Consider the following 22,288-nt stretch of genomic DNA (forward strand, 5'->3'; position numbering starts at 1 on the left):
GTACGGCATAATTTTTTCCTAATTTATTTATCTTAATACTATTTAAAACAAGGGAAAAGCGTAGAAAATTGCTATATTTTATTAATCTATGAATATTTAAACTTTTGCAATAATTTGAAAAATTTCAGTTTTTGTATTTATCTATAATTTTTTTTAGAACAGTTTCTTTTGAACGGCAATACTATATAACAATAGTATTTTACACTATCATGTTAAAAACAAAGTTGCCGTACAGAGTCAAATGATTTTACAGCTTTAAAAATTAAGTATACCATGAAATTAAGATAATTATTGATACACATTCAAATGAACACTAATTTTTTTACGGCATTATTTTTAATAGTACTTTTGAGTGCTAGATAATGTTTTGGAACCAAAGCCGTACTTTCTCAAATCACCCCCCGGACCACGGAAAGAGAGGGGGTTGCTACCCTCAATTTTTTCCCCTTGTCGCATGATTTTTGTACGGCGTTGCGGAATAATGGATTAGAGGCTATATTGAAACAGTATGAAACTAGTGCCGTACAGAATTAAATGACCAAATTTACCCCGGAAATTGTCAGAAAATCAAAACATCTACTGACTTTGTGGCGCACCATTTTTTTACGGCACTGCGCGCTTTCTTATTATTTTTCATGGATCTATCGATGGTAAAAATGCCGTACAAAAATATATGACCAAAATGTACTCACTCTACCTGCACTTTTCAATTCTCACCAGCACTCTGTTGGACAGCTTACAAGTGACGGCATAGTGCTGAAACTTATTATTTTATGCTCTTATATCGTCCTGTATACGTCACCTGGTGGTTCATATGACCCACCCATTTTTAAACATGGGCCTGTAGTCTAATTAATTTTTGGGTGGGGTAGTAATTTATCTTAGTTTTTGGTATTATTAAGGTAGAGAATTTTGATTTCAAGGTAGGGCATTGTCCCACAATGCCTCCCCTAGCTACGGCCATGGGGTAACATTGTAAAATATTCGTAGGTACACCACACCATCGCACTGTGGGAGAATACACGATTCTGTTCTTATGCTAATACTAAGTAATGTATAACCACTATTTACAAATGAATTATGAATTAGTATGAGCCTCACGAGCCACTTCTATATCAGCTCGCCACCAACTTGGTACACTGGTACAGAGAGCCAGATAGCTCAACAGTTGAAAGGCGGACTGAATTCCGAAAGGTTGGCGGTTCAAACCCCACCCGTTGCACTATTGTCGCACCCACTCCTGGCACAAGCTTTACGCTTAATTGCAGGGGAAAGGGGAGTATTAGTCATGATTAGCATGGCTAATATTCTTTAAAAGAAAAAACTGGTGCAAAGGACCGTCTACAGCAGACTGTTGATCGGTCCATCGCATGGCGACGTTCCTTGCCCTCTGGTGCTCTCCACCTAGTCCCACACGAAATGGCGCTCAATGGAGTGTGTCTGAAAAATTTCAGTATGCGACTTTGTGACGTTGTTTTAATTCAGAGTTCTTAAAGTTCAGGGAACCGCGGCCGTTGCAAAGCTGTTCGATAGCGTTACATTAAACACGAATAAGGTTATTTTACGAAATACCTACCTAGGTACATGTACTCCGAGTATCATACCCGTTCACTCTACAAAGCGTTCGGAGCACGTTCAATAGTTCTACGTCGCGTATACCTACTTATTTACAGAACATTCTAGGTTGAACGAGAAATAAAACTACCAAAGTAATAATAATATCATATTTATTTACAAATACCTACTAATACAATTATTATTATTAAGAATTCCTATCATCACAATATGGCGATATTACCTTATTCAGATGGCCAGTAAGAAAAGGTAACATAATGGCCGGATACGTGCCTAAGAAGTAGGGTCTACACGTTCATAAAATTGACATCAAAAATAAAATATTCATCAGTCATCCGATGGCGATCCCATGGCGATATTGATTCAGATGGCCATAAGAAATGGTCGATGGTAACATAGTGGACAGTTTGGTTTCAAAGTGTACGTGCCTAAAAGGCAGGGCCCACATATTCATAAAATTGACATAAAAAAGAATCATGCACTAGTTATCACTTGATGATATTAATTCGCGGCCGTTGCAAAGCTGTTCGATAGCGTTACATTAAACACGAATAAGGTTATTTTACGAAATACCTACCTAGGTACATGTACTCCGAGTATCATACCCGTTCACTCTACAAAGCGTTCGGAGCACGTTCAATAGTTCTACCGTCGCGTCGCGCTGTCTGTCAAGGCTTTTATAACTAACATCAATTCAGATAACAATTGCTCAGTTAATTGGGAAATTGGTCATTGTTGACCATTTCACGAGCAGGCTAAGTAGACAGACAAAGTCCAAAGATAAAGCTGATAAAATGTTTTAATCACTGGACGAAAACAACGGAAAACTTTTGATAGGCAGCAGGTTACCTATTCCGTTGTCAAAAAATTCCATTAGGTAGTCAGATCTTTCTAAAATCTATAAAATCTCAAGTTATGCAGTAGTTGTGCACTATGCACTCTGTCATCTATGGCACTAACCCTGCTGACTACATTAGGACGCGTAGTCTACTGGCTTGGTAGTGATAACTCACTCCCGAGGCTTTTCCAAGTTCTATTCTGGTTGGGTCAAATTAGCGTATATACGCTTTCTTTCTTTTATCTATGAATCTATGGTATATACCTATTACCTACCTTTCATACCAAATATCAATCATTTCTAAATAGCTGTTTGGTATTGCGTCTTGGAGAACCAAGGTTACTGGCATAGCCCAAACTATTAGCGAGCTAAAATAGCAATGGCCAGGCCATGCCTGTCGTAGAGGCGATGGCCATTGGAGCCGGAAAGTCCTTGAGTGGAGACCGCGTATAAGCAAGCGTAGTGTGGGACGCCCTCCAGCACGATGGACCGATGATATAGTATAGAAGCTGGCGGGAAGTAGCTGGATGAGGAAGGCTGAGGACCAGGTGAGATAGCGCTCTTTAGGGAACGCCAGTGTCCAACAGTGGACGATTCGATTCGCTGCAGGAGCAATGTTTTATAATTTCTAAATTGTCTCTGGTCTGGTCTGGCAGGAGGCTTCAGCCATGGATAGTTTCCACTCTATTGACAATGCCGTGTCGCCAAGAGAGCGGCGCTTCGGTACTATGCAGCGTGAAAAACTGCTACACGGCACACTCCTTCTAAGTTAGCCCGTTTCCACGTTAGATTTCATCGTTAAGATAAAAACGGTTTAAGATGGTGCAGGTGGTATCACTAGGTGTGATCGCAGTCAAGGGCTAACTTTTATAGGAGTGAGAAAAATTTGAAATCTACAATTAATATAGGTAGGCAAGTATCTACTTAACTACTTACACAATTACATATACACGTCCTCAATGAATAGCGAACATGTCATTTTTAGAGTTCCGTATTTCAAAAGGAAAAAAGCAACCCGTAATATAGGTAAGTATCATTTCGTTGTCCGTTCGTCTATCAAGGTCCTTTCTTCGGAACCGCGTGGAAGTATCAAGTTGAAATTATCATCAAACAGTTACTTAAATCTACGGTCCCTTGGACCTGTAAAAAATCGGTCAATTGCGAGTCGGACTCGCACAGGAAGGATTCCGTGTCATCGTACAAGAAATAACGCTTTTTTTAATTTTTATGGCGGTAATTTAGTAGGTAAGTATTTGTTAAATTATAGCGGCAATAGGAATACACATTCTGTGAAAATTTCAGGTCTCTACCTGTTATGGTTCACGCGATACAGTCCATTGACAGACAGACGGACTGATAGCGGAGTCTTAGTAATAGGGTTCCGTTGGCATCCTTCGGGCACGAAACCCTAAAAATAAGCTTCTAAAATCTAAACCAACACAATCAAAAAATACAGATAATTATATTCCGCATATTTTGACTCTCCCAAATAAATTAAAACCTAAGTATATAGTACGCGACAGGTCGAGATGGCAATCGGAGTAGGCATAAGGCAGGAGACGCCTCACATACCACCCACGTTACCAGCACTGGGTAAGCGGAGCCTGTGCGGGTATGCGGGGCGTCCCCACCCCAATTGCCATGTCGACCTGTCGCGTACATACATAATATACCTACTTTCCGTTGGTCTAGAATCATCAAAGGAACGAAGCAAGGTCTCACGGCACAAGTACTTATCCTAATTTTTTTACGATGATAAATACTTGCAGTTGAAGATAATAAGCAACGAAACAATAACACGTATCCTTCCAAGGTACGGAACCTTCGGTCCGCAAGTCCAACTCACACTTAACCAGTTTTTCTAGCGATTGCGACATTCATACGTTGTGAGTGGTGCTTTTCGATTATGATTTGTTCTTGACCGCTTTGTTAAGAGAGACGTGTGAACCTTATAACCACTAGGTACCTACGAGTACTTATCTACAATCTGCATGCATGTTAAAATACTCGTATTGACATGAATTAAACAAGAAATCTCGGTGGGAAAACACGCAGGACATAATATGTCATCACACCAATATTATAAAGGAGAAAGTTTGTATGTGTGTGTGTGTGTGTGTGTATGTTTGTTACTCCTTCACGCAAAAACTACTGGACGGATTGGGCTGAAATTTAAAATGGAGATAGATTATACCCTGGATTAGCACATAGGCTACTTTTTATACCGGAAAATCAAAGAGTTCACACGGGAATTTTAAAAAACCTACATCCACGCGAACGAAGTCGCGGGCATCAGCTAGTAAAACAATAAGAACAACAGCGCATGTCAGCAGATTCCGCTTATTGCAACATTAAACAAGTCGCTACAGTATGCGGGAAATATTGCACATAGAACTTTAGAAAGAGATTTCGGCTTCGTAGAGCATCGTCTCCGTCACTCATACTTGTGTAACGTTTCGCCGGTCTCAACGACAGAGACAATGCTCTGCGAAACAGTTATCTTATTCTAAAGTTCGATGTGTAACTGGATGCAGTATAAGATCCAAATTAGGCCTTAAATTAGGGATGGTACGGAGCTTCGGTTCCGGTTCCGTTAAGTCGGAACTTCCGATTACTATTATACTTTCGGTTCCGACTCCGGCTCCGACATTTTTTAATCGGAGGTGTGAATCGGAGGTCGAAGCATAGATAGCGGGCGAGTGCGGCGGCGTGTGCCGACCGACTGTTATGATTCGACAGGTTCATACGCGTCGCGCGGGGAATCGCCCCTCCCCCGACCCGCGCACTCAATTGTCAATTATTTTTTCACTTGTTAACGCACACGACAGCACGACACGTTCATTGGTTAAATAGATATTTGTTTTGATTTTTGCGGCTTATTATCAATGAAAGTCATCTGTTTTTGTGTTGGACAATGAAACCTAAATCAAGTTGTATTTGGAACTACTTCATTCAAGTTAATTCGGATTCGGCAAAGTGTAAACTGTGTATGAAGACGTATTCAAGAAAGGGAGGTACGACAACGTCTTTAAAAAGCCATTTGAAGTCTGTCCATGCCACTGAATATGAAGAATTAATAAAGTTAGAAACTGAAAAAAAAAATACTGTAAGTGTACAGCCTTCGACTTCGACGCCCCTTCAGGATGCTAAAAAACAAATAACTTTGAAAGAAACTTTGGCGAAGAATACAAAATGGTGCACTTCTAATCCTAAATCTATGGAAATTGACAAATTGATTTCTGAAATGATTGCTTTGCAAGATCTACCCTTCAATTTTGTGGAAGGTATAGGATTTCGGCGACTTATGCAGTTCATCGTGCCGAATTATCACTTAAGGGGAAGACATTTTTTTACTGAAAATATTTGTGGCCAATTATATGAAACATTAGCAAAACAAATTAAGGATTTGCTCACGCAAATTGAAAAGATCTCATTTACAACAGATATTTGGACCGAACCAAGTTCGAATGTGTCTTTATTGAGTCTGACAGCACATGGCATAAATGGAGATTTTAGAAGACTCAAAGTTATTTTAAAATGCCACACATTTGACTTAAGACATACAGGAGACCTAGTTTTAGAAAATATTAAGACTATGTTAAAGGAATGGGGCGTCGTAAAAGAGAAAATTCACTGCTTTGTACGCGACTCTGGATCTAATATGATACGAGCAATGAAACTCGGCGACATACCTGATGTCAGTTGCACTATACACCAGTTGCAACTGTGTGTACGAACATTATTAGATTGTGATGAAGACATTAAAGCCTTAATATCGAAATGCAAAAAAATTTCGACGCATTTCAATCATTCCCAAATAGCACGGACTGAACTGCACAAAATACAAAAGGAACAACTCAACCAAGAATGTTTGAGTGTAATACAGGAGTGTAGTACGCGGTAAGTTGTGCATTTATTTTTACCTCCAACCAGATTATTTAATTTAATCAAAGATCTATCCATGCTAATACAATAAATTCAAATAAAACCACTAAATCGATTTGAATAAAGCTTGCTGTGGTATATGCACGCTGATTATAATGAGTGTGTTATTTAGTTTCTGTCATTTATTTAATTTAAATAATACTCTAAGTTAGTATAACTTAGAGTATTATTTAAATTATAAGCGTTAATTAGTTTAATAATTTGTTACAGGTGGAACAGTACATTTTATATGTTACAAAGAATGATTAGAATACAAGATTCTCTATGCCTGTACGCATCTAAGCACAACATCTCTCAATTGTCTCCTGAAGAATGGCTGCAGCTTAAAAAAATAGTGACTATACTTCAACCTTTTGAAGAAATTACCCGAAAAATGAGTGACAATAACACAAGTATCTCATCAGTAATTCCACTTATACACACTCTTAAGTATACATTACACACTGAAGGCAATAAACAAGACACAAATGAAAAATTTAAAAGTATAATAAAAAGTACCGTCGATCAATTAAATTCTAGATTTAGTGACCTTCAATCAAACAATTTCTTTGCAATAGCAACATATTTAGATCCTCGTTATAAAACAAAATTTTTTAATGAAGTGGCTAAACAGAACATTGAAACAGAGATAATGTCAATATTTGATGCAGCAGATACTTCTAAAAACGAGGCTGATAATATTGTCGCTCCTGTAGAAAAACGGGCAAGAATGGAATTACCAGCAGAAACTAGCCATAGTAGTAATGTGCAATCAGTTTTGTCAAACATATTATTAAGTAGTGATGAAGAAGACGATAATAATACCACACTTGATAAAAGTCCAGTTTTTGATAAATTTGTCTTCGTAAAAAATATACTAAATGAGTTCAATAAAGAAAAACGTATTAGTATTAGTGATGATCCGCTATTATGGTGGAAAGTTAATGGTAATACCAAATTCCAGCCCCTGCAATCAATTGCTCGTCAATTTTTGTCTTGTCCACCAAGCTCGGTAGCGAGCGAACAACTTTTTAGTGGCGCTGGCCTAATCTACGACCCCTTAAGAAACAGATTAGAGGGAGACAAAGCTTCAAAGCTTTTATTCGTCAAATATAATACGCTACTTTTAGAGTCAATTAATACGATTTAATTTTTTTAAAGCTTTTGTTCGTTAGTATAATTTAATTACTAATTGATTAGTACATGCTACTTCGGGTTTAAATTCATTCTATTTAAACTTGTTGTTTATATGCCAATTTTGTTCATTTTCTATGTTTTATCATAAAACATAAAACTTTTATGTTACAACTGAAACTTAAAATAAAAAAAAATACTACAATGTTTTATTTGTCCTTAAATAATAATTCTCTCTCATGCATCGATGTATATGGATAGGCCCTTAGAAGAAAAAAATGCGCTCACAAGTTAAAGAGAATTGGCAAAAGTCTCTTTATCACGCATCAGTCGGCCGCACACGCTTTATCGTATCGCACGTGTTTTTGACTGTCGAAAATGCCGTCATGTGCGGTCAAATCTTGCAAAAACCGTACGGAAATCCATCAAAAAAAAGATGGAATAACATTTCACTTGTAAGTATATCGTTTTCTCATTTAATTTAACGTATAAGCTGGGTATATTTTTAATTTTGCTATGATTAAATATTTGCCGCAAAAATATCGTAAAATTGGAATACAGAAAGAATGGAGTCGTGTTATTTTTTTTGAAGTAAAACTTTTTATTCGCGTATGACAGACTACGTATGATCATGAATATATTTAACTATGATTGTATGTTTGTAAGTATTTAACTACGTATGTTTGTATATAATTAACTGTTTTACTATGTACGTATATTTGTACTAGTAGACTAGCGATGTTTCCGATATTCGCATCCTCACCCGCAATTGTGAAGGTTACGCATTGATTTGGGCATCCACATCTGCATCTACAATAATAATAATCAATGTATAGTCACGCGGATGCGGATGTTGCAAGTCGCGAAAACTATATATGTATGTTTGAGTGTATACATGCTTATATGTATTTTTTTATGTATTTAACTATGTATGTTTATGTATGTGTTTAACTATTTAACGATGTGTGTATTTTGTATGTATACGTCGTACGTATGATGTAGCTATATTTTAGCAATTTTTCGGGCATCCGCATCCGCAACGGCGAAGCTGCCGCATTGATAGATAGATAGATAGATAGCAACATGTTCATGTTGATGCCACGCGAATTCCGAAAAATCTTGAAAATATTTATTATTTATTTATATCCCTACTATGGATGCATCACTACATGCAAAAGTTACAAAAATTGTGATAAGTAGTAAGTAGTAAGATAATTTAAGTGATTCAATTATGGCAATAGAAATAATTAAAAAAACTGGTCAAGTGCACGCACCGAGGGTTCCGTACTACAGAAGTTTTTTTGGTTATGGTTTATATTATATGGTTATATTATTACATATTATTTGTGAAAATTCTTTGTTAGATTCATTACATGCTCATATCTGCACTAATAATATTTTTAACGCAAAAAAATTGACGAAATATTGCACAAAACAGCTCCATTCCATCCTTGTTCTTTTTAATAATAGAGAGTTGACGCTCGCGTCAAATTCACTGACGAGTTCAATGACGTAATATTTATTTTTTTATAGGCTCATTTTTGTAAACGGATTTATATGGGAATGACATATCCTTATACTTATGCTCTCATGTCACCCTGCTTCCGATTCCGATTCCGACTGCGGTTCCGATTCCGAGAAAGCAAATTTAAAAACTCCGATTCCGGCTTCGGTTCCGATAAAACTGCTTCCGTTACATCCCTGCCTTAAATACCCACCCACGATATTTCGGTATGTTAAATCTGTCCTGGTTATTATAAATCAAAGATCTGACAGGATGGTTTGCCCTACTCTCAGTTTTTTAGATAGTAAGGATAGCTGATATAGTTTTCTCAAATAGCTTTATCTACCTACTTAATTTCTCAGTAATCTTGTTTGTTCGAAGGTAAGGTTACCTCAAAATCTCACGCTATACCTAGGTATACCTACTTATTTACAGAACATTCTAGGTTGAACGAGAAATAAAACTACCAAAGTAATAATAATATCATATTTATTTACAAATACCTACTAATACAATTATTATTATTAAGAATTCCTATCATCACAATATGGCGATATTACCTTATTCAGATGGCCAGTAAGAAAAGGTAACATAATGGCCGGATACGTGCCTAAGAAGTAGGGTCTACACGTTCATAAAATTGACATCAAAAATAGAATATACATCAGTCATCCGATTGCGATCCCATGGCGATATTGATTCAGATGGCCATAAGAAATGGTCGATGGTAACATAGTGGACAGTTTGGTTTCAAAGTGTACGTGCCTAAAAGGCAGGGCCCACATATTCATAAAATTGACATAAAAAAGAATCATGCACTAGTTATCACTTGATGATATTAATTCAGATGGCCAATTATAGGAAATGGCTGATGGTAACATAGTGGCCAGATACTTTAAAAACCAACACATTGGCTTCAAAGTGTACATGCCTAAAAATACGGTCTACACATATATATATAAAATTGACATAAAAAGTATTATTATTCACCAGTCATCACATGACGATATTAATTCAGATGACCAGTAAAAAATGGTTAATGGTAACATAGTGGCCGGATACGTGTCTAAGTAGGGCCTACACGTTCATGCAATTCACTTAAAAAAAAAGTTATTATTCTTCAGTCATCACATGACGATATTAATTCAGACGGCCAGCTAGAAATGGCCGATGGTAGCAGCGTAGCCGGACACAGCAAAAGATCAAATATAGGCTTCAGAGTGTACGTGCCCAAGCAGTTTAGTACCCATTCGTAGTTCATCGGCACGATTTTTAATTCCATAGCTAGATCTGAAACCGAAGGGAATAATATTAAAAACTATACCTAGCCGTGCGAAGATGGGGTGCCTATCTATTCCATAAATAATATAAGATAGATAAATCCATAGATTTACTGTAATTTGTATTTTTTTTTATTGTAGCATAATAGAGAAAGTTAACATCATCGATTAGATACTTAATACAAGACGTTTATGTCAATTAACATCAAGGTAGGCATACAAAGAGCCCATCTTAGTCAACATATCTTGTAGACAAAGAGTTATCTTATTCTAAAGTTCGATGTGTAACTGGATGCTGTATAAGATCCAAATTAGGCCTTATACCCACCCACGATATTTCGATATGTTAAATCTGTCCTGGTTATTATAAATCAAAGATCTGACAGAATGGGTTACCATGCTCTCGGTTTTTACGGTTCCGTACCTCAAAAGGGAAAACGGAACCCTTATATTAGGATCACTTTGTTGTCTGTCTGCCTGTCCGTCATGTCTGTCAAGAAACCTACCTAACTTCCCGTTGACCTAAAATCATGAAATTTGGCAGATAGGTAGGTCTTATAGCACAAGTACAGGAAAAAATCTCAAAACCGCGAATTTGTGGTTACATTATTTAAAAAAAATTAAAATATGTTTCAAATTTCGATGTAAGATTGATACCAAGTAGGGTATCATATGAAAGGGCTTTACGTATACATTCTAAAACAGATTTTTATTTATATTTATGCATGATAGTTTTTGATTTATCGTGCAAAATGTTGGAAAAAATACCCGAGTATGGAACCCTCAGTGCGCGAGTCTGACTTGCACTTGGTTGGTTTTTAGATAATATACATATGGTTTTCTCAAATAGCTTTTATCTACCTATTTAATTTCTCTATTTTCAGTAATCTTGTGTGTTCAAAGATAAAGTTACCTCAAAATCTCACGCTATAGGTATACCTACTTATTTACAGAACATTCTAGGTTGAACGAGAAAAAAAAAATCCAAAGTAATAATAATAATATCATATTTATTTACAAATACTATTAAAATTATTATTAAGTACTAAGATATCCTATCATCACAATATGGCGATATTAATTCAGATGGCCAGTAAGAAATTTGTTGATGGTAACATAGTGGCCGGATACTATAAAGATCAAATATTGGCTTTAGTGTACGCCTAAGAAGTAGGGTCTTCATCTGAAGCCTTCGCAATCATAATCTTGACATCAAAAAAAAAAAAACATTAGTCATATTAATTATTATCAGATGATATGGCCAGTAAGAAAAGGTCCATGGTAACATAGTGGCCGGATACGTGCCTAAGTAGGGTCTACACGTTCATAAAATTGATATCAAAAATAAAATATTCATCAGTCATCCCATGGCGATATTGATTCAGACGGCCATAAGAAATGGTTGATGGGAACATAGTGGCCAGATACTTTAAAAACCAAATTATTGGCTTCAAAATGTACATGCTAAAAAGCAGGGCCCACATATTCATAAAATTGACATAAAAAAGAATCATTCACTAGTTATCACTTGATGGTATTAATTCAGATGGCCAATTGTAGGAAATGGCTGATGGTAACACAGTGGCCAGATACTTTAAAAACGTTGGCTTCAAAGTGTATGTGCCTAAAAAATATAGTCTACACATTCATAAAATTGACATAAAAAGCATTATTATTCATCAGTCATCACACGACGACATTAATTCAGATCATCAGATGGCCAGTAAGAAATGGTTGATGGTAACATAGTGGCCGGATACGTGTCTAAGAAGTAGGGCCTACACGTTCATAAAATTCACTTCGAAAAAAGAAGTTATTATTCTTCAGTCATCACATGACGATATTAATTCAGACGGCCAGTTAGAAATGGCCGATGGTAGCAGCGTGGCCGGACACAGCAAAAGATCAAATATAGGCTTCAGAGTGTATGTGCCCAAGCAGTTGAGTACCCATTCGTAGTTCATCGGCACGATTTTTAATGTCATAGCTAGATCTGAAATCAAAAGGAATTATATTGAAAACTAGTTCACCCGCCCCGGCTTCGCACGTTGTGCCTATCTATTCCATAGATAATATAAGATAGAGAAGTCCACAGATTGACTGTCATTTGTATTTATTTTTTCACGAAGAGGACGTGAAATGTTTAAATGGCACTTATAAGTTTGGGGACTTACCAATTTTTTCCTCCCAAAATCGAACCTGTTACTTATAGGCAAATAGAGAAGGTAACTAGGTACTTACATAATAAAAATATTTAAATAAAAAGGAGATTTTTAACTAAAAGATAATATAATATAGTATAAAGCTAATAACCTGTTTGTACTTTTGTCAGAAATATTTTTTACATAATTGAGAGTTCATTCGTTTCACTGTCTGGCATTTACAAAAGTCCCCATCCCAAACGTCTATTATGAAGTTTCGGGTCAGTTAATCTGTATATTATGGTCCATACAAAATGAGCTGTTATGTCAAAACTACGGTTCACCTTTAAAGTAAGGACTAAAATCGTACTTTTGACATGATATTTCACACATAAAGTTAAAATAGCAAGTGAGAAGTCATTTTTTACGCATTATTACAAAATCTTATTAAGTTTGTGAATCTCTCTGGCATAATAGAGAAAGTTAACATCATAGATTAGATACCTAATACAAGACGTTTATACAAATTAACATCAAGATGGGCAGACAAAGAGCCACCTTTTCTGTATAATGTATGCATTAGCACGTTTGTGAACATTTCAACAAGGAAAACTTAGATAAACTATTTTGAATCTTACGCTTTTACAATAAGAGTCACAGGATTCTGATGACACTAGACGACCTTCGGTGCAGGCATAAAGACGACCAAATACGCTATATACTAATGCTAATGTTTCAATACGCAATTGGGTATAGTATAATTTACGATACAGCAGACACACGTTTTACATAGTGACGTTATAAGTAATTAAATTCTTTGAAGGACGATTTTGGGTGGTGCGTATTATTATCAACAAATCTAAAATATTTTGGATTTTGTGGTTTTTTCTGCTTTTTACCCGACTGCGGCAAAGCCAAAAGGAAGGGTTATGAATTAAGCAGTCTATTTATGTATGTATGTTTGTATCAGATTCTGTGTGTTCCACCGTAGTCTACTGGGCGATTTTGATGAATAAGGTATCAATTGATTCGTTGTAAAGGTCCGGGTGACATAGGCTATATTTTTTATGAAAAAAAATTGACCTAACGGATGTTACATAAAAAAATGGAGGTCTCCAAAATATTTTTTTTACTATTGTATCGAGTGGGATGTCAAATGAATGAAGAGAAAATTCAGAGCTCATATATATATAAATGTACAATAATATTAAAATATACCAAGTGCCAGAAAAACAATTTTACTCTAATATTTCAGCGTATAGACGATCGCAGTCAGGTTTATTTGTAACTAAGTTGCAAAGGCCAAAGTTGTATTTTAAATAGAATGGACTCTTTGCAGATTAGAAACATGAATTGATCAATTTTTTCCGATAGAATAATATCAAATAATAACCCTCCTTATTGGAGGGTACGGCGTTCGTTTTTGAGCACCTCTAACTTTTCGTGCCTATGTTTTAAAATCAATTAAACATCAAGGAAAATATTGTGAGTCATGGCTGAGAGTTCTCTATAATATATATGAATGAGAAGAGACCCGTGCTTAGTAGTTGGCCGGCGAAGGCTTGAGATGATGATGATTTAAAAAAAATCGTACATGTGAATCGGCTCTCCTGGGTGTTCTCGGGCTCGGCCAGCAGCATGGCGGGCGCTCTGCAAGCCTGCAGATCGCGCGGGTCGTCCACCACGCGCCCGCCCGCCGCCTCCAGGACATCCTGCAGGGCATAGTGTAGAGATGCAAACAGTCACTTGTGATACAATTGCATAGAATCGATTTAGCATCCCATCTAATCGCTACTTTTGGCCGTTAGTCGTATTTGGATCGCACGACAGTAGTGATTGTGATACAATAGCATTTTTTTAAACTGGTTTTACGGCTCTGGGTTCGAGCCCTTTTAAGCCTGGTAGTTTAAAATTACAATATCACGAATTTACAACCGCATAGTATTGATATAGCATCGCATCTGCATTACTACTTTAGGCCGTTAGTCGCATTTGAATCGCTACAGCTGTCGCGCGATGGCGACAGCTGTAGCGATTCGTAGTAATCCAATCGCATAGTAGTTTAGCATCGCATCTGCATCGTTACATACGGGTATTTCCCGTTGACCTAGAATCATAAAATTTGGCAGGTAGGTAGGTCTTATAGCCGTGTAAAGGAAAAATCCGAAAACGGGAATTTGTGGTTATATCACAAAAAAAAATTACCACGTATTTATTATTATTACGACCACGTAAGGTATCATATGAAAGGGCTTTAGTTGTACATTCTAAAACAGATCTTTATTTATTTTTAATGCATAATAGTTCTTGATTTATCGTGAAAAATATCGGATAAAATATCCGAGTACGGAACCCTCGGTGCGCGAGTCTGAGTCGCACTTGGCCGGTTTTTTATATTAAAAGCGAATACCTTCAGGGTGTCGATACCGATGATAGAGAATGGTCCCATGCAGTAGAACGTGATGCCTTGCAGCAGTTTGGTCTTGGCGAGGCGCGAGCGGCGCGGGGCCGGCTCGCCCATCGCGTCCAGTGCCTCGAAGGGTTCCTACACAGTACACTTGGATCATACCAGAGAGCTTGATATCAAATTTTAGATCTCACCAACGTTGACAGAATTCGAGCATCGATACCTATAACGTCAGAGTAAAATGGACCCCGCAAGCACTTAGAGTCAAAAATTCAGTACCACTGATATTAATTTCGCTTGAAGAGACGGCTGTAGATGTATCAACGAACTTAAGATTTAAAACAACGCTACTTAAGGTCTATTTTACTTAAACGCAGAAGTGTCTCGACGCAACGTGGGTGTGATGTAAAATCTCATACCTGCACAGGTCATGCTATCTAGTCACCTGTCACAATATGACCTGAGTTATACAGGGTGGAAAATTTATATCTAATCTAATCACTTTTATATAAATCGGCGAACCTATCCCGGTACCAAAGTTTTCCAATCGTTTAAGGCAATTTAAAATAATTTTAAACTTACTTCGTCTACGAACCCATTGTCCGAAAGGCACCTTTCCACCCACGCAAATGTAACGATCCACTTTGAGCTTGCCAAGGCGCACATGTACTTTACAGATCTGAAACATGCAAAAAACAAGTTTGTGATCTAACGTTACCAGCGCGGGAGTGATTCGCTTACTCAGTGATCTTCTCCTTTTCTTGTTTGTTGACTTTTTAAGTCAATACATTCAGCTCATTTGACATTTATTTTTCATCTATCAAGACTTCCTACGAAATATTACTTTTATGTGCGTCAGTATAGAACCAATGTACAACCAACCAATGTCTAATGAGTTTGATGGCTTTCATTTCGTGAAAACTACTGATTTAGAGAATTACCCCGTTGATTGTATTTTTTAAAATAATTATAAACAGAATATATAGAACCATGTGAAATACATCTAAGCAAAAAATTGTTACTATTGAAACATGTTCAAAACTATGTTTTTACTTCTTATTATAATATAAAGGAGGTTCATAAATGATGCTAAAATACCTCTGCGATCTATTCTCTTTATCCACCCCAACTACCAGATGAGTCAAGTCCTTAGTATACTTGTCGACGTACGTCCAGTTCATCTGAAAGCAGAGCTGTTTCAACATTGCCTGCTCGCTGGCCATGAGGCACGAGCCAGCCACACAGAACTTCGCTCTCCGACGTTGCATTCCCGCACACAAGGTTTGTGAAATCGGCTCTAAAGTATGCTCAAAAGCTTTGTTCATAAACTCCCTTTCCTGCGTAGTTTTGGCAACCACCACTGCGCTTGGGCAGATGGTTTCTTCAGGATCATTGTCAGCGTTTTGACTGCTAAAGTCCAGTGATTTCTTTGCCAAAGGTGTCGAGTTGCATGTAATTTTGTTGACGAACTTGTTTATTGTTAAAGGGGTCTCCAAGGTTGTTTTCCGTCCTTCAGTTACATCACCCGCGGAATCTGATACACTAATGACGATCATTGAATCGTCTTTGTCTTTTTGCTGTTTGCTGGTCTCATTGAACGATTTGTCCTTTTTCAGTGAGTGGCATTCAGCAACTGCATTGTCAGTTGAAGTTGGTGCTTCATTCTTACTCTTAGTTTTTACAAAAGAGGTATTCCTAGAAGTAATTAAGGTAAAAAAGATTAAATTTCAATAAATTCAATACTAGCTAACTACTATAAATTAAGTACTTATGTACTTAATCTTTTTTCATGGAAAGGATGTGGATAATATTGAATGAGTGTAATCTTTCATAACAAAATTCCACAACTTAGACTTGCCTTTACACAAGTTTAAGAAATCTATGAAAGGCATGCTCTTGAAAAAAGCATTTTACACAAAAGCAAAGATGATGTAAATTACAAAAGAGCGTGGATTTGACTTGCAATTTGCAGCCTGCACTGCAATTACTTTTATACATGGCATAATATTATTGTAAATCGAATCTTTGAAAAGAGCAACCGCCGAGTTTTTTACTTTTCCTACCTTTCAAACAAAAAATACTAAATTAAAATCGGTTCATTAGTTTAGGAGCTACGATGCCACAGACAGATACATAGATACACACGTCAAACTTATAACATCCCTCATTTTGGGTCGGGGGTTAAAAATAATTTATAATACAAATTAATTCTTACTTCTGGGGAGTTTCCTCAACGACGCTTTTATCGTCATCATCCTGCATGGGTGTGCCATATTCGACAATGTCCATGTTATTAGGTGATGCCACTTTATTTTCAATCGCCATGTGAACTATGGGCTCTCTTTCTGTTGCTACATTATCTTTGCGGTGCTGAGTTTGACTAAGTGACTAGAATAATAAAGTGTACAAAAAAAATTGAAATTAATTTTCTATACTTCTATACCTACTTATATTATAACAAGTGTAAATTAAAAATTTATAACACCCCTGACAAGCGAAGGTTACAGTAACTAGAAAAAGCTGATAACTTTCAAACGGTTGAACCGATTTTCTTGAATTATACCTAAGAACACTCTCGATCAAGCCACCTTTCAAACAAAAAAAAACTAAATTAAGATTGGTTCATTAGTTTAGGAGCTACGATGCCACAGATAGATACACACGTCAAACTTATAACACCGCTCTTTTTGGATCGGGGGTTAAAAAGGATTGTTGTGAAAGATTTCTGTTTGTTTAAAAACATCAGTTCAGATTTTTGTCCGTCATTCACCATTACATTACTTCTGGATAAAGTAACTACTACTTTGTTTAGAAGTAACATAAGACTATTGTATTCCCAGGATGCAAGCTATACCAGTACCAAATTTCATCAAACTGGGTTAAACCCAGTTAGCAGACAGACACACTTTATTATATTAAGTACGGAATGGATTATTATGGTAAATAATATATAAAAAAAAACAATAATAACCTTATGAAAAGTTGTTTCAAATATTTCAAAATTACCCTCTTCCTTGTCTAGCAAAGTAAACACATTTTCACTACACTTTTGGTCTGCTTCTTTGCAAGATGTTTGATTGCATGTCTTATTTTTATTATCTTGTTTAATATTAGGTTTTATTGGTTGTGCAAAATTGTTAATATTACTTTTTTGAGTATTGCTTATTTGAGTGCACATTCGGCTACTGGTACCAGTTTTTGGCAAGTTTTCCATATCAGCGTTTATGTTGGCAAACACCTTACTCATGATTGCATCATAATTAATATTTTCACTCTCTGCATTTTTGACATTATTTTCTTCTAAAACTTTCTGTTCTGTTTTTTTATCTGCAAAACTTCCTTGTGAAATTTTACTTTTTTTATTATTTGAGAGCTCTTCTGTATCATACATGTCTCGGTCCCTTTTATTAGTTTTCTTTTGTGATGTTGACTTACTTTTGATCGTAGGCATAATTATAGCAGAAGACATGCTTTTAGTAGATTTTAGTGACTGAATATTGGCTTCTTTTACAGATTCAGCATCAAAGATATCGAAGTCATTTAAAAATTCTAGATCTTCAGAAACTATTTCCATATTTTTAAGTAAGAGCTGATCATTTTTACTTTTTGAAGTTGTAGTCGTATTAGTAGTAGTACTAATGGTAGTGGTGGTAGTGATAGTAGTAGTAATAGTGCAATCTGGTTTAGACAATGATTTTTGAAATTCACTTTTCCCCTGTTTGTTTACAAATGGGGCATTTGTCATATGATCTGCAAATTCTTTTTCTTCACTGGCACTAATTTCAAAGCAGGCTGTAGATGTATCTGCAGATGTAGTATTTTTCTTTGGAGACATTGATTTGTCAATTTGCGCTTTTGATGTATGATGTTGAGTAGATACAGGAACACCTTTAGGCACCTTTACAACATTATTAGTGTTATCCGTTTCAATATTATGTTGTTTTTTATGATTTACTAAACTTTGCATATTGTCTTCATTCTCTACTACAGAATTGCCCAAGGAAGTCTGAACTTCACGATCAGTTTTAATTTTATACTGCACTTCGTTTTCTTTTTTCTGTATACAAATATTCGTCAAAGTGTTACCTATTTTAATAATAATTTCAATGTCACCTGTACCAACTTTATCAGTGTTTTTATTTTTAACATTGGGATTATCTACATTAATAACGTGTGTTTTGTTTGTATCTATATATGTGGTTTGCAAAGAGGTCTGGTTTAAAAGAGGCCCCTTCTTAAAAAAACTTACTTTAGAAGCTGTAAGATTCTGATTATTTTGTTCAATCTTTTCAATACTTTTATTCTGCAAATCTAAATCTTTATGATTTACATGAATTTGCGCTAATGCAGTTTTATTTGAAATATTATCTGTACTTAAAGCATTACACTGCAGAGTTTTGGAAATATCTGTATTTATTCGATGGTCATTATTCAAACCTGTATTTTTAGTTACGATATCACCAATAGCAGCAATATCAGGTGTGTTTTCATCAATAGTATGAGACACTTGTTGTGAGTTAGATAAAGCTCCTTTATTTACAGCAAGTTTTGCTTTCTTACACATTTCAATAGATATGTTTAATTTGTTTTTGTTCTTCTTGTTCAATTTGCTGAACTCTTTTCTCATTCTTTTAACATTTTTCCAACTTTGACCGAATTTGTTATCTGAATTCATATTGAAATTTTTCCCACTTTCTTTATCTGAGGAAACATCATTTGTTATAGGTGGTTTGCTACTTTGTAACTCTTTATTTCTCGAACTTCTACGAGGGTTATTTGCACTATAGTCTTCATCATCAATTAAAAAATTAAATGTTTCTATATCCATAGGGCCTACAGCATTTTCAAGACTTTTATTTGTTTCTATTTCTGGCATTTCTTCAATTTTGTCCCAATCGTCTTGTTGAATAGTCAATTTTATGGGTTGTCTTGCTGGTACTTTTACCTTTTGATTTATAGTATGTACTTGAATTTCACTTGTAATCAGGTGTTTCTGTGGTGCTGGCTTGACTGTTTCTTCTGAGCATTGTTGAGAACTAGTTACTGGAGCTGAAAACTGATTTTCAGAACTTGCTAACCACTCTTTGACATGTTGTTGTTCATCAGTATCCATGGTATAATAATCCACTGAAATACAAAACACTAAAATCAAAAAATGTAATGAAATTGTGTCAACAGAGGAAACTAGCAGGAATGTAAACAGTGTTTTGTAATATTATATTACATTTATTGTTGGTACTTTTTGAAGGTTTCAGAAGAAAAAACTATCAACATAATATAAAACAATGGAAAAAAGAAAAAGCATTCCATGCTTGGTTTTAGCTAGAAAAGTTAGTAAAAAATACTTGTGAACTCACACTGTATGTCAAATAGAGATTCAAAGGTATGTCTCAATTTAATAACATGTTCAGTTAGACTCTGTAATGGTGAATTTAATCTTAAAGCCTTTTTATCAACTTCTGTTGCACATGTAGGACAGGAGCGTCGTATCCGCCAACAAGTATGGCATAATGTATGTCCGCATGTCGCTGTAGTTGGAACTAGATAGAATTTACAACTAAAAACAGAATAAACAGTGGCTTCAATATATCAATTAGTTTTTCACCTGTTCATTCTAAAACAAGTTTCTGAGTAAAGTATATTCTATTCTACCTATATGATCAGCATTATTGTTAACTAATGGCCAACTCACTACTAATAATGAGTCTCCTCTCAGAATGAGAAGCATTTGGCCATAGCCCACCACTCTGTCCAAGTGTGAATCTGCAGGTTTCACACAGCTTTGAGAACATTATCTCAAGCCTGCAGATTTCTTCATGATTTTCTCCTTCCCAGATAAAGTGATATTTAATTGTTTAAAATGCACATGACTCTAAAAATTTTGAGGAACATGCCCCAGGTCAAACTCCTGAATAGGAGACCTTCACCACTAGGCTATCACCTCTTAAACCTATATATTAAGTAGAGAAACCGACTGACTATATGTGAGACAAGAAAAAGTGAATTCTCAAGTGTAAATGTTAAGTTATTTAGCTGAAAATAACTATTATACAATATATACAGATGCATCAAAATCCAAAGAGCATACCACTTCAGCGTTTTATGATTCACAAAATAAATAGCCAAAACTTTTAAAATTGACAATATATGTTTTATTTTTAAAGCTGAGTTAAAAAGCATTATCCTGGGTTTAGAATCCAAACAAACTATACTTAAAAATAAACAAACTATTACTTACTATAATAAAATTACATTGTCAAAATGGAAGTTTTCTTTTGACAATAGAGTTAGAATTATTAGATTAGATAGATAAAAAGTTGTTAATAGTCAAATTCACAATGATTGAGAAACTACTTAAATTTTATATTATAGCTGGTGGGTTTAATAAAAGCAATGCCTGCCAGTATCACAGATTACAATTTAGATAATGGTCTGTATACTTATGTAAAAATAAATTGTGCAGATACCTAAATAGGCCTTGCATTACAATTTCTTTACTGTAAAATAGCCTGTTGATATTTATGTGTAATCTAAAATTGTATCAGTACTTTAGCTTTAAATAACTTACCAATTAATACAAGTTACACTGTCTAACAGATGTGTTACATATTTTCTTAACTTTATTATGTCCAAGTCCTTTAAATTCATAGCTGCTGCATTGAAATTAAGCCAGAAGTCTGAAGAATAGAGATACTATGTGCGAGATTTTTCAAACACAATCATACGTAGTGTTTTAGTATCCTCTATCAATCAATCTGTAAGCACCAGTGAACACAATATTGTTATTAAATATTTGTAAGATAATGAACAAGAAAACTAGACAAAAATAAATAATAATAACAACATAACAGTTAGTGATTCCAATTTACGATATCAATAAAGACACAATCTTCGAGACGTGCTTCAAGTTGCTTCCAATTCCAGAAGTTCCAGACTAGGTAGAGCAATAGATAGATTAATATCTCTATGAGATAGATGCTTTCAGATTTTCATTTCGCGCTTTTTATTTTGAGTTGTCAGTGTCATTTGTTGAATTTGATATTTTCATCTTATTTTTTTTAATGAAAACTTTTTCTTTTTAAAATATATGAACGACAAGGATCTTTTGACACTTGAATGACATTGACCGGGAGGCGTAGCTATAGACAAAGGCTGCCAGTGGACTTCGTCTGTGTTGGTGTTAGCTGGCGGGCGTCCTCTGCCTTTTGGAGTGTTTTTTTTTTTGTTAAAACTGACTGGAAACCGCTCTAAGGGGGTGCCGTGCGTGTGTCGGCGAGCGCCGGTACAGACGGGGTCCATACTTTGTATAGTTTCCCTAACTTGTAACTTGACATTGGCTTGTAAAGCCAGACGAGAGAGAGGAAAAAAAGGCTGCCAGCAAATAAAATCTCAATTTTAGAGAATATGCTAAAAATGTCATTGTTGAAACCATAGACTTACAATTTTTTCGCTACGCTGTAGAAACTGAGTAATTTTTATCTAATT

The 22,288-nt window shown here is 35.6% G+C and overlaps 2 protein-coding genes across 6 annotated transcripts; one reads left to right on the forward strand and one right to left on the reverse strand.

The window, feature by feature from the left end:
* Positions 1-1,710: 1,710 nt before the first annotated feature.
* On the reverse strand, positions 1,711-21,833 carry LOC123869337 (breast cancer type 1 susceptibility protein homolog). 5 transcript variants are annotated; one of them, XM_045912208.1, is made up of 11 exons: positions 21,648-21,833; positions 21,372-21,558; positions 20,161-20,360; positions 17,775-19,930; positions 17,019-17,191; positions 15,902-16,498; positions 15,386-15,482; positions 14,807-14,941; positions 13,991-14,108; positions 10,084-10,265; positions 1,711-1,890 (listed from the first exon to the last, which is right to left on the reverse strand). In XM_045912208.1, exons 2-10 carry the CDS (start codon positions 21,449-21,451, stop codon positions 10,096-10,098), a joined length of 3,726 nt encoding a protein of 1,241 aa, XP_045768164.1. In that variant the 5' UTR covers positions 21,452-21,558; positions 21,648-21,833; the 3' UTR covers positions 1,711-1,890; positions 10,084-10,095. The 5 variants fall into 5 exon arrangements, with proteins under 5 accessions (XP_045768164.1, XP_045768163.1, XP_045768160.1 ...); XM_045912207.1 differs by lacking the exon at positions 1,711-1,890 and having other exon boundaries at positions 9,448-10,265; positions 21,653-21,833; XM_045912204.1 differs by lacking the exon at positions 1,711-1,890 and having other exon boundaries at positions 9,448-10,265.
* Positions 4,981-7,649, forward strand: LOC123869344 (zinc finger BED domain-containing protein 4-like). Its single transcript, XM_045912217.1, has 2 exons — positions 4,981-6,313; positions 6,569-7,649. Exons 1-2 carry the CDS (start codon positions 5,328-5,330, stop codon positions 7,485-7,487), a joined length of 1,905 nt encoding a protein of 634 aa, XP_045768173.1. The 5' UTR covers positions 4,981-5,327; the 3' UTR covers positions 7,488-7,649.
* Positions 21,834-22,288: the final 455 nt, after the last annotated feature.

The sequence above is a fragment of the Maniola jurtina genome, chromosome 11 (assembly GCF_905333055.1).
Source record: "Maniola jurtina chromosome 11, ilManJurt1.1, whole genome shotgun sequence".
In the NCBI taxonomy this organism is placed as follows: Eukaryota; Metazoa; Arthropoda; class Insecta; order Lepidoptera; family Nymphalidae; genus Maniola; species Maniola jurtina.